Below are 12,519 nucleotides of genomic sequence, written 5' to 3'. Positions count from 1 at the left end.
TTCATCCAAGTCTGTCTGACTCCAGAACTTGTGTTCTTTTTAACAAATCTTGCTGCCTCCTTAATGGTATTCAAAAGTGTCATTTCTAGTTTTACCCATGATAAATATAATGCTCTATCAAATTCCTACTGTACTGTTTCATATAGAGGAACCTCCTTGCATCAAGCCATGTTGTATGTCAAAATTTCACTCTATATAATTTAAAATTGGAGAATATAGGTATATCCAAATATACACTGTATCATTATACACATACCCACACACCCTACATATATATGTAAATTTTAAATTTATTTATCTACTGGGCATTACCCTATCACAAGCATTATCATGATCAGACTGGCTTCCAATGGACAGGCAAAAGTAAAGCTTTACCTTAGTGCAAGAATTTTTAGTTTTGGTAGGAGGGGTATAAAGTCTTCTCAGCTGATAATAAGGTGATGTCTCTGAGAATAAATGGATGGATGATGAATAAGTATGAGACACCTGAAAAGGTTTAGAAAATGTAGTATCCATGTAATTTGATTTGCTATTTTATGTTTTATTCAGAATGAGAAACGTATGCCATAATACTATCCTATGGCATTTGGAAACTTTTGAAGTTCTCCAAAAACTGTCACTTTCCAGAGCTAATAATATATCCCTTTCTTGCCGCAAACATAATTACCAACTTTGGGAAGCAAAATTTATCATTTGTTGACTCTATTTTGCTAGTAAACTATATCTTCCTCCTAGTACTATAATACAGTATAAAGATGCCTCATTTATTTGGCATCTTCAAAAAATGAAGTCTTCCACACAAGTTAATTTTCTAGAGAAATGAAAATTATTCCATTTAGCACCATAATTTTTTAACATGTTTGTCAGATCGCTTATGTTATGCATTACACTGCCTTCTTAAATTGAGAATAATGAGTTTGATTTAAATTATCTTGGTGACACAGGATCATTAGTGCAAAGACCAATTATTAGATAATGATTCCCTCAGGAAATGTGAAGCGGTTTTGCCCCTACATTAAATGGTCCTAGTGTGCTTTGCTTTTAAACGACTGTGTCTGCTTTCTATAGTCTGTTTCTGTCTTCTCTCATGGTCAGTTGCTACTACTTTCTGGTTTAAATTTGATTGGTTCTACTGGCCCAATTTTCCCCCAACTTCCTCCACCTAATTTGCCAGTTCTAATTGGCTATTGGTTGGGAAAGCATATCACCAAGCTTTTTTTTTTTTTTAAGATTTAATTTTATTTATTTTTGGCTGAGTTGGGTCTTCGTTGCTGTGCGCAGGCTTCTCATTGTGGTGGCTTCTCTTGTTGCAGAGCACAGGCTCTAGGTGCGTGGGCTTCAGTAGTTGTGGTGCACAGGCTCAGTAGTTGTGGCACATAGGCTTAGTTGCTCTGCAGCATGTGGGATCTTCCCGGACCAGGGCTCAAACCCGTGTCCCCTGCATTGGCAGGTGGATTCTTATCCACTGTGCCACCAGGGAAGTCCCAAGCTTTTTTAAGCTAAGTATAAAGTCAGGATGTGGGCCTGAAACATTTTCCTGGAGCTATACTCATATTTTCCTGGATTAACCTTATCACATTACTGGCTACTCAGACATTCTTGGCTGTGTTCTAAGTATATAAGAAAAGTAGAATTTGTTTTTTAAGTGAAATGTTTTAATATTCTGTTATTAAGGTATTACTAAATTATTCTGTATTATTCTGAAAAAAATGAATTATATTATTCTTGAAGAGTCTAAAAACACAAATGATGAAAATAACCACAAGACATTATTTTAATATCTATAGAAGATTTAATGTGTGTTTTTTTTTAAGAAAATAGTTATATGTTTAACGTGGGGAACTAGCCATCGTGAAGACACATCACACAGGTGGCCTGTGGGACTTATTAGGTGCATTCATTTATATTTTTAATATTGCTTATAATTTGGACATTCTTTATTATTTTGTAGGAAAATCTGCAAGTCTCTTGTCCTAGTTCTGTTGTTGAGAGTATATAAAAAACCTAATTACTCTTCCAGCTCCTCTAAAGATAGCTCCTGTGTCTCTTTCTAAGTTTTCTCTTTTACAAGCTAATGAATTCCTTCAACCATTAGTCCTGTGAAATAGTTTCCATGTACACGATTCTCTTCTGTATAAACACCAGTGTTAATATCCTTCTTAAAATGTTGTATCCATAACTGTACATAGCACTGTCTGAATGTGTTCATGGGACTTACACTCTCCTTAATCCAGCACTATACTTCCATTAATGCTGTTCGAATTTTGTACTAGCTTTTTAGCATCCACATCATATTCTTGCTTCACTGAGTATACGCTATGAAAAAACAAACTGGCCCTCTTTCAAAGAGCTTTTAAGAGAGTTCTATCACATATGGTATTCAATATTTCTGTGATTAGTTGCTTAAACTTCAAACCTAAAATTTACATTTATCATTGTTTTATTTGTATTAATTTCATGTGGGTACATTTTTCAGCATATGGAACTATTTTTATCTTAGTCCTATTATACAGAATATGAAATTTTCTTCCTAGTTTTAAATCATCTGCAGATTTAATAACAATCAACCAAGTTACTCATAAGTGTATGAACAAGACAAACCAAGTACAGAGCCTTTTGGACATAGGCACTGGGGACCTTTTCTGAGGTGACTCATGTTCTGTCAATCACCATTTTTTGGAAGCAGTTTTCAACACTCTAGATTTCTTTAATCTAGTCTTCATTTTTTGTCTTGTCATTTGCCTTGCAGACATCAAGATATGCTATGTTTACAGGGTTCTCTTGATTTAGCAATGTAGTACCCTTTTCAAAATATGGGAATGAGGTTCATTTGACATGACTTGTACCTAATGCACTTACATGTACTATTCATAATTCCATCCTTACTTCACAAATATAAATGTTCTACTGAACTAAAGAAGAGGAATTGATCCTAATATACAAGATAAAATAATTATCTCTAAAGAGGTTTAATAAAAAGGATAATGTTCATACTGTTTTTCATTTAATATGCATTTACTAAGCCCCTATTCCACATCAGACAGTAGGCACCACAAAATTGGATAAAATGTGGTTTCTGCTGTCAGAAAGCTTGTCATCTAATAGGGAGATAAGTCATATATACATCTGCACAGACTCTGTTAACTGATCATAGAGGAGTACAGAGTCACAAATGAATTTAGAAAAAGAATACATAACTTCTGATGCAGACATGGGAGAGATCAGGGAACATTTCACGTAGAAGTTGAGATGAAACTTGAGAAGGTGACTCAGCTTTTGACAAGGAATGCCATACTAGGAAGAGGGAACAGCCTGAGCAAAGCACCAGGATCCAGAAGTTTAGGGCATGTTTGTGGAGTTGCAAGTTGTGGAATTTGCAGTGTAGGATGTGTGAACGGGAACATGAGAGGAAGAGGCAGATTGAGGTACTTGAATGTCATGATAAAAATATGGACTTTGTTAAACAGTAGGGAAACTTTGAAGGATTTTGAGGTAGAAGATCAATAAAAGCAAGCTGAGTTATAAGATCATTCACTTATTCAATCAACATGTGTGTATTGAGTGCCTACTATTCATTTTCACTGTGCTGGAGAGAAAATGAGTAAAAGCAGACGTGGTCCCTGCCATCATGGAATTTAGAGGTAAAAAGATGTGAATCAAATAATCACAATAGTAAAAAATTGTGAGTACCACAAGGCTATGGCGTATCGTATGGTCCTTTGTGGGCTTGTAATATGGAGACTTACCTGCTAAAGGAGGTCAGAGAAGGATTCCCTGAGGACTTTTAAAATGAGAGCTGCAGGATGAGTGGAGTTAACCAGGTTAAGAGCAACAGGAAAAGGCTCTACAGACAAATATAACAGCTCACGCAAACTCCTATGACTGAAGGAAAAATGGTAAGTATTGTACAGACCCCTGTATGGAGGAGTGGTAGAAGGAATGGAAATGGAAAGAAGAGCTAAATTCAGAGACCACTGAGAGATTTCTGTTGAAATGAATAAACATGTAGTCTAAAGTCTCTCAGAATACTTTGCTGATTTTCATTATACCTTTCATAATATCAAAAATTATTAAATTTTCTTCTTCAAACTTCTCACAACTGTTTCTTTTAATTTTTTATTCTTGTTTCTACCTAGCATTAGGAAACACAAGATAAAAACTTTTAGTAAAGATCCTTAAGATCTGCTGCTGTCTGCTGCTGTATTTTAAGTAAAGGTAATTCACCCAGCAGGCATTTTAAGAGGAAACCATAATAACATTATTCTTTTGATATATAGGGTTGGATGTGTCCAGAGCCTGCATCAGAAAGGGAGGACTTGGTATATTTTGAACATAAGTCATTTTCTAAATTGTGCAAGGAGCATGATGGAGAATTTACTGGCGAAGAAGAAAGCAGTGCACATGCACTGGAACGGAAGAGTGACAACCCCCTAGATATAGCTGTAACCAGGCTGGCTGATTTGGAGCGGAACATTGAAAGAAGGTATCTGAAGAGCCCCTTAAGTACCACCATTCAGATCAAACTGGATAATGTGGGCACAGTTACTGTCCCTGCTCCTGCACCATCCATTAGTGGTGATGGTGACGGGTAGGTTATTGAGATTAACTTGAAAAATTATTGTGCTTCTTTGCTAATTGGAGCCTATTTTCTATTGCCTGTTATCTATGTATCTTCTTGTATGTCTGTGATCCATATGGATCATGCTATTTGCATGGTGCTTTGTAAAAACATTTTTTTTGTTGTTATGTGCGTTGATAATCCTGCAAAGTGATCTTACATTTACCTGGTTGTGACTAAGCTTTGAGGCACGTAGCCACAGTCTGTGCACTACATCAAATTTAGTTGCTTAAACCTTATACTTATTGGCTGTTACATGTTTTTGTCATTGCTTGGCTTTCAGTGTGATGATTGTTTCACATTCAGTAACCATAAATGTGGACGTGACCTACTTAATTTTTCTATATTTCAATGCAGAATTGAAGAGGATATTGCTCCAGGGCTCAGGGTATGGAGAAGGGCATTATCAGAAGCTCGCAGTGCTGCACAGGTAGCTCTGTGCATTCAGCAGTTACAGAAATCAGTAGCATGGGAAAAATCAATTATGAAAGTTGTAAGTGTTTTTATTTAAGAAATACTATAATTTACTTTGTCCTGTTTTTTCCAATCTTCAGATATTTCTTAATTATGCATTACTTATTGTCAAAATAATGTATGCTGTACTTGAGAATTTCCTTAATTCTTAAATACTGTATAGTTTGATACTTTCCTCCTTTTTTTGAGCTTTTTGAAGGAATCTACCAAATGTTATCTTTGGTTTTTTAAAATCTTGTTTTTCTCTCCTTTGAATATTGTTTATAACTCTGACTGAAGTTGTCTTCTCCATTCTGTCTACATAATAGTTGTTAATCTGAATGTTTTGAAGGCCCTTTCAATCTTGTAAACACTCCAGTTGCTAACATTACCTGCTAAGTACATTCACTTCATTTCTAAAATATCTTTATATTTGTATGAATTTTCTTTTCTTAATGCCAGAAATACTTAGCTAAGTAAATAGAGAATAAGCAGAGAGCTCTTCCTTTATGCACCGATATCATGTTTTGGGTTGGCCAAAAAATTGCCTTTGGTTTTTAAGTAAAAATAAAAGATACATTTTTCATTTTCACCAAGAACTTGAACAGCGTATTCACCCTTTTGTTCCACTACCTTCTACCATTTTTCAGGCAACTTCATAATTCCATCTTCGCAAAACTTTATATCTTTTTGAGCAAAAAACTGATCCAGGTGCCTTTTACAGTCTCCCAGGGAATTAAAATTTTTTCCATTAAGAGAATTTTGTAAAGCCTAAATAAGTGGAAATCCAAAGGTGTAATGTCTGGTGAATAAGCTGGATGAATCAGAGCTTCCCAGCTAAGCTGTAACAGTTTTTGCCTGGTCATCAAAGAAACATGAGGTCTTGCATTATCCTGATGGAAGATTATGCGTTTTCTGTTGACTAATTCTGGACACTTTTTGTTGAGTGCTGCTTTCAGTTGGTCTACTTGGGAGCAGTACTTGTTGGAATTAATCGTTTGGTTTTCTGGAAGGAGCTCATAATAGAGGACTCTCTTCCAGTCCCACCATATACCGGCCTTTGGTGTGGTTGGTGGTGTTTCATTTCGCTTGGCCCACGATCTCTTCCATTGCACATTATTGTACAGTATCCACTTTGCATCACCCGTCACAATTTGTTTTAAAAATGGAACATTTTCCTTATGTTTAAGCAGAGAATCACATGAGGAAATACGGTCAAGAAGGGTTTTTTTGCCTAATTTATGTGGAACCCAAACATCAAAGCGATTCACATAACCAAGCTGGTGTAAATGATTTTCAGCGCTTGATTTGGATATTTTGAGTATGTTGGCTATCTCGCGCATAGTATAACGTTGATTGTTCTCAATTAATGTCTTGATTTGATCGCTGTCAACTTCAACTGGTCTACCCAACCGTGGAGCATCATCCAGTGAGAAATTTCCAGCATGAAACTTCGCAGACCACTTTTGATGTGTTCAGTCAGTCACAGCACCTTCATACACTGCACAAATCATTTTTTGCATTTCGGTTGCGTTTTTACCTTTCTTGAAATAATAAAGCATAATATGCCGAAAATGTTGCCTTTTTTCTTCCATCTTCAGTATTAAAATGGCTACACAAAGATTGACCAATTTTGATAAGTCTTTTTTTAAATGCACGCTGATATGATAGGTGTCACATACAATCTAACAAAATTGTTTTGAATGAACTTATAGACAACTAAGTGTTACTAGAGCCATCTTGCGGAAAAAAAGCGAACGAACCTTTTGGCCAACCCAATATTTGGGTACAGTTGGCATTGAGTAGATCTTTTAGTCTTTCCTCTAACAGTTAAAAATGTTTTTTCGCCTTCTTTGTTTAAGCCCAGTTAGTTATCATGTAGTGGCCTCTACTTTGTACTAGGCAACAAATGCTATATGTTCAAAATAAAAGCTATATTTCTAATATTTTCCAGAGAGAGATTTATTTTTAAATCATGTACGTGTCCCTTTTGCCTCTTTTGTATCGTATACAGAAATATCTATTATATGTAGACTTTTATGAATTACTTTAACAGCTGCTTTTGAATTACAGGTTAGCTTTAAAATTCAAACATTTGAGATTTGTTTTCATGAATGACTAAGAGTAAAATTCCTATTTTAAATAATCTTCCCCAAAGAAAAGAAGTGATTCTGAAATAATTTAGCATTCTCTCCTTCCTTTTTACCTCTATATTTAGACTACTCAAGACTTTATTCATTCTATACAAATAAATTTGCTTTCTTCTATGTTTTTTTTCACTTCTTTCTAAAATGTCCATGGAATAATGAATCTGCAGTTTTCACAATATGCTCAAATTTAGGTTTTTCCCTATATAGATTATAAGTTTTAAGGCATTGTTCAGGTCATCTGGTAGCATTTTTACCAGGTAAAAATAATTTTTCTTCTAAAAATTATTATTAAAACCAGTTTTAATGTCACCTTAGACAAATATATTTGGTGAAATGTAGGCTATAATGATCAAAAAAGATTCAATTCCTATATCAGAATGAAATTTGTACAGTTACTTTTCTCATCTACACCAAAACAATCATTACAATATAGGCAGTTTTGTTATAACCTATACACAGAAACCCAAAACTTGTACCAAAATCTACCTTTATATTAGTATACTTATTTTCTGCAACCTAAAGCTTTATTTCAGGTTTTGCAAACTTCTTTTCCATTGTTATTAATAAATTAATATACATTCATCATTATTTAACTACACCTCATAATTTTTATTTCTTTTTTTAATGTTTAATAATACATTATTTGCTATAAAACTACTTTGAAAAGAAGGCAGAGTTTCTTATTAAAAGATTAATGAGCACTTTGTAACCTTTAATTAGAAATGTAACAAAATCTATAATAATCCTCATAAGAAGTCCTAAAAAAAAATGTTAAAGTGCTCAATATCTTTAGAAATATCCTCTTTACCAGAAACCATGCTTACTAGGAAAGAAGCAGCTGCCATGATTTGCCTCCAGATACTTCTCAGCCCACAATATGTTTTCTGTTGTTAAGCAATCGGCAACATCCACTGTTTTTTTTTACTGTGGTAGCAAAGGAGTTAAAACCAAATATTACTACATTTGCTCTAACATATTGTGAGCTATTACTGTGGATTTTCAAAAATGTTATGAACTTGATACCTGCCACCCTTTCTTAATAAGTATCAGAAAATAATTTTATTTTTAAATCATAAATGTGAGATGTAAGACAGCCTTCATAGTATTTTTAGCTATTGTAGAAAACAATGAGAATTTACTTAATGTTCATGAATCTGATTTTTAAATTTTATTGTTATAGGGATTGAAATATAACCTTTGAAATGTTACTTCTCAATGAGTATTTTTATAATAGAAGTTTTAAAGAAATAACTCAAATTTTGAGAAATAAATTTATAATAAATATAAATATATATTTTATAAATAAAATATAAGTACCATATTAAGGTATTTAGTGATGTGGTTATCAGGAAAGGTCATAAAATAAATTCTTACTGTTGGGATATTAAACTCTACTGCCTTTTCTCTTAGTACACATGCCAGTTTTAGTATTACATGTATATTACATATATTTGATAGATATTTGTTAAGGTGAATAACATGTATCTGCTGTTTTGATAAGATTCTTAAGCTAACATTGGTGTACGTATTGAGTCATGAAAGACTATTTTAGACATTCCCAGATTAAGATTTAATGTTTTATTGAAATTAAACAAATTAAGTTTGAACAATTAAGCTATTTTGTTTTTAAGATTATATAAATACATAACTTAAAATTAGTACAAATGACTTATAATTTAAATGTTTTAATTATTTTAATTGAAATATAGTTGATGTACAATATTATATTAGTAATGTTTTCTTCTTTTGAATATTGATTACAGGACATTGTCTACTGTGACTGAAATAAAAACTAAATGTCAAAATATAATGTTAGTGCTTACCATTTTTTAAAGCCATCTTTAAAGTTTTTACCTGTCTGATCTTCCTTCTTTCCCTTTGTGAAACTTGTTATACAGAATATGTGTGCATGGGGAAAAAAAGAATCTCTTTATAGATTTTAAAGTTCTTAATGGTATTAGAAGTTTTTCAACAGAGAAGAAACAATTTTATTTTTAGTCCTAGAAAATAAATTATGACTTCTAAATTCTTTTATTTAATTTATTGTATCAATTTCTTTTTCCCTTAGAAATCATTTTGTAGGATCCATTTTCTACATTTGTGACACATGTTTGATTTGGGTTGATTTCCAAAGTTTCCTGATTTGGACATAGTCAAAATACAGTGACATCTTATTATTATTATTTATAATTCTGTTACTAGTACAAGTTCCTGATTTTGATCTTAAAAATTACTCTAACTCTTACTTATTTCTTTCTCAGGATATCATGAGGATGCTAAGATAAGCAAACGATGAAATATATTAAAAAATTAAAACACCATGTATTAAAGCTATTCATTGCTTTATGTGCTCTAATGTCATGTTAATTATTTCGTATGTTAATGTGTACATGCTTCTGAAGTGTGTGCAGGCATTCAACCTCTAGCTTTGTTTTTTGCAGTGTACCTGAAATGTGCATTTGCCCCAACTGAACTGCTCACCCCATCATGTGGTCCATATCTGTGTAACGAGAGATACATAGATGTGTATGGCTACTGTACATTTGTTAGCAAGCGGAATGTTCATTACTAATATAAATTAGGAATTAATGGTATGTTTAATATCCCAAAAATTATTATTTGTAGCAGAGTGTTAATTTTAAATGATTTTCCATGTATTATAGTACTGCCAGATCTGTCGAAAGGGAGATAATGAAGAACTGCTCCTCCTTTGTGATGGCTGTGACAAAGGCTGTCATACATACTGCCATAGACCCAAGATTACAACTATACCAGATGGGGACTGGTTTTGTCCAGCTTGCATTGCTAAGGTAAGACTGATCTAAAACTAAATTTTTTTATTGAAGTATAGTTGATTTACAATATTGTGTTAGTTTCAGGTATACAGCAGAGTGATTCAGTTATATATATTTTTTCAGATTCTTTTCCATTATAGGTTATTAAAAGATTTTGAGTAGAGTTCCCTGTGCTCTACAGTAAATCCTTGTTGCTTATCTATTTTATGTGTAGTAGTTTGTATCTGTGAATCCCATACTCCTAATTTATCCTCCCCACCATCCCCACCACCACCTTTCCCCTTTGGTAACCATAAGTTTGTTTTCTAGGTCTGTGAGTCTGTTTCTGTTTTGTATATAGATTCATTTGTATTATTTTTTAGATTCCACATATAAGTGATATGATATTTGTCTTTCTCTGTCTAACTTACTTCGCTTAGTATGATAATCTCTAGGTCCATCCATGTTGTAGCAAATGACAATATTTCATTCTTTTTTATGGCTGAGTAATAGTCCATTGTATATGTGTACCACATCTTAAACCAATTGTCTGTTGATGGGTACTTGGGTTGTTTCCATGTCTTGGCTATTGTAAGTAGAGCTGTTATGAACATTAGGGTGCATGTATCTTTTCAAATTAAGAGTTTTCATCTTTTCTAGGTATATGCCCGGGAGTGGGATTCCTGGATCATATGGCAGCTCTATTTTTAATTTTTAAGGAACCTTCATACTGCTTACCATACTGGCTGCACCAATTTACATTCCCACCAACAGTGTACTAGGGTTCCCTTTTCTCCACACCCTCTCCAGCACTTATTATTTGTAGACTTTTTGATCATAGCCATTCTGACTGGTGTGAGATGATACCTCATTGTGGTTTTGATGTACATTTCTCTAATACTTAGTAACGCTTAACGCTGAGCATCTTTTCACGTGCCTGTTGGCCAGCTGTATGTCCTATTTAGAGAAATATCTATTTAGATCTTCCGCCCATTTTTCAATTGGGTTATTTGTGTTTTTGATATTGAGTTGTATGAGCTGTTTGTGTATTTTGATTATTAACCCCTTGTCAGTTGCATCATTTGCAAATATTTTCTCCCAGTCTGGTAGGTTGTCTTTTTGTTTTGTTGGTTTCCTTTGCTGTGGAAAAGCTTTTAAGTTTGATTAGGTCCCATTTATTTTTGCTTTTATTTCTTTTGCCTTGGAAAAGTGATCTAAGAAAATATTGCTATGATTTATGTCCAAGAATGTTTTACCTGTGTTCTCTTCTAGGACTTTTATGTCTTATGTTTAGGTCTTTAAACTATTTTGAGTTTATTTTTATATATGGTGTGATGGTGTGAGGGAGTGTTCTGATTTCATTGATTTAGCAGTCCAGCTTTTCCAACAGCACTTGCTGAAGAGACTGTTTTTTCTCCATTGTATATTCTTACCACTTTTGTTGTAGATTAATTGACTGTAGGTGTGAGGGTTTGTTTCTGGGTTCTCTATTCTGTTTCATTGATCTATATGTCTGTTTCTGCCCCAATACCATACTGTTTTGATTACTGTAGCTTTGTAGTAGTGTCTGAAGTCTGGAAGGGTTATGCCTCCAGCTTTGTTCTTTTTCCTAAGGATTACTTTGGCAATTCTGGGTCTTTTGTGGCTCCATATAAATTTTAATATTTTTTAAGTAGTACTATTACTTAAAACTTTTTAATTGCCAGATCAAAATGAAGAGTTTTATGGGGATTTTTTTTGAGATATAATTCGTATACTGTAAAATTCGTTTTAAAATGTGCAATTCAGTGGTTTTTAATATATTCACAAAGTTGTACAACCATCACCACTATCAAATTCCAGAACATCTTCATGATCCCCAAAAAGTATGCTTGTACACATTATCATTCACTCCCCATTCCCCTTCTCTTCTCAGCCTTTGGCAACCATTAATCTATTTTCTATCTCTGTGGGTTTGCCTGTTCTTGTCATTACATATACATCAAATCACACAATATGTGGCCTTTTTCTTTCACTTAGCACAATATTTTCAAGGTTCATCTGTGTTCTAGCACTTCATCTTTAAAGTCAAATGATATTTCATTATATGGACACACTACTTTTTGTTTATCTGTTCAGCTAATGGACATTTGGGTTGTTTCTACATTTTGGCTTTTATGAATAATGCTGCTATGAACAGTCATACTCAAGTTTTTGTATGAATATATGTTTTCAATTTTTCTGTTATATACCTAAGAGTAGAATTGCTAGGTCATATGGTAATAAGCATATGTATTTTAAGTCACTTTCCAGTCACATATAAATTGGAAACCTGTGAATTCTAATGCTAATTGATTAAAGAGTAGCACTGTGATAAAGTAGAAAGAAATGGGTTTTAGAGTTATAAAGTAAGGAGTAAGAAGTGTGAAAGGGTTAGAATGTATTGAGGGCCAGACTCTTCGTTAGGTTTTCCCTGTCTCAGACACTCCCTTCCATGTTTAATCTCTTGACGTAGTTACTACCAGTACCTACCACCACTTCATAA

General features: G+C 33.5%; 1 protein-coding gene across 1 annotated transcript in view; it reads left to right on the top strand.

Annotated features, from left to right (window-relative positions):
• BAZ2B (bromodomain adjacent to zinc finger domain 2B) overlaps positions 1 to 12,519 on the top strand; it is a 306,538-nt gene that overhangs the window by 280,263 nt on the left and 13,756 nt on the right. Inside the window, exons 32-34 of the mRNA XM_055088045.1 lie at positions 4,278 to 4,483; positions 4,976 to 5,111; positions 9,885 to 10,031. Of these exons, the coding sequence (XP_054944020.1) occupies positions 4,278 to 4,483; positions 4,976 to 5,111; positions 9,885 to 10,031 (489 nt within the window). The remainder of the gene's footprint in view (positions 1 to 4,277; positions 4,484 to 4,975; positions 5,112 to 9,884; positions 10,032 to 12,519) is intronic.

The sequence above is a fragment of the Physeter macrocephalus genome, chromosome 2 (assembly GCF_002837175.3).
Source record: "Physeter macrocephalus isolate SW-GA chromosome 2, ASM283717v5, whole genome shotgun sequence".
NCBI lineage: Eukaryota > Metazoa > Chordata > Mammalia > Artiodactyla > Physeteridae > Physeter > Physeter macrocephalus.
This window is presented reverse-complemented; position numbering and strand designations above follow the sequence as displayed.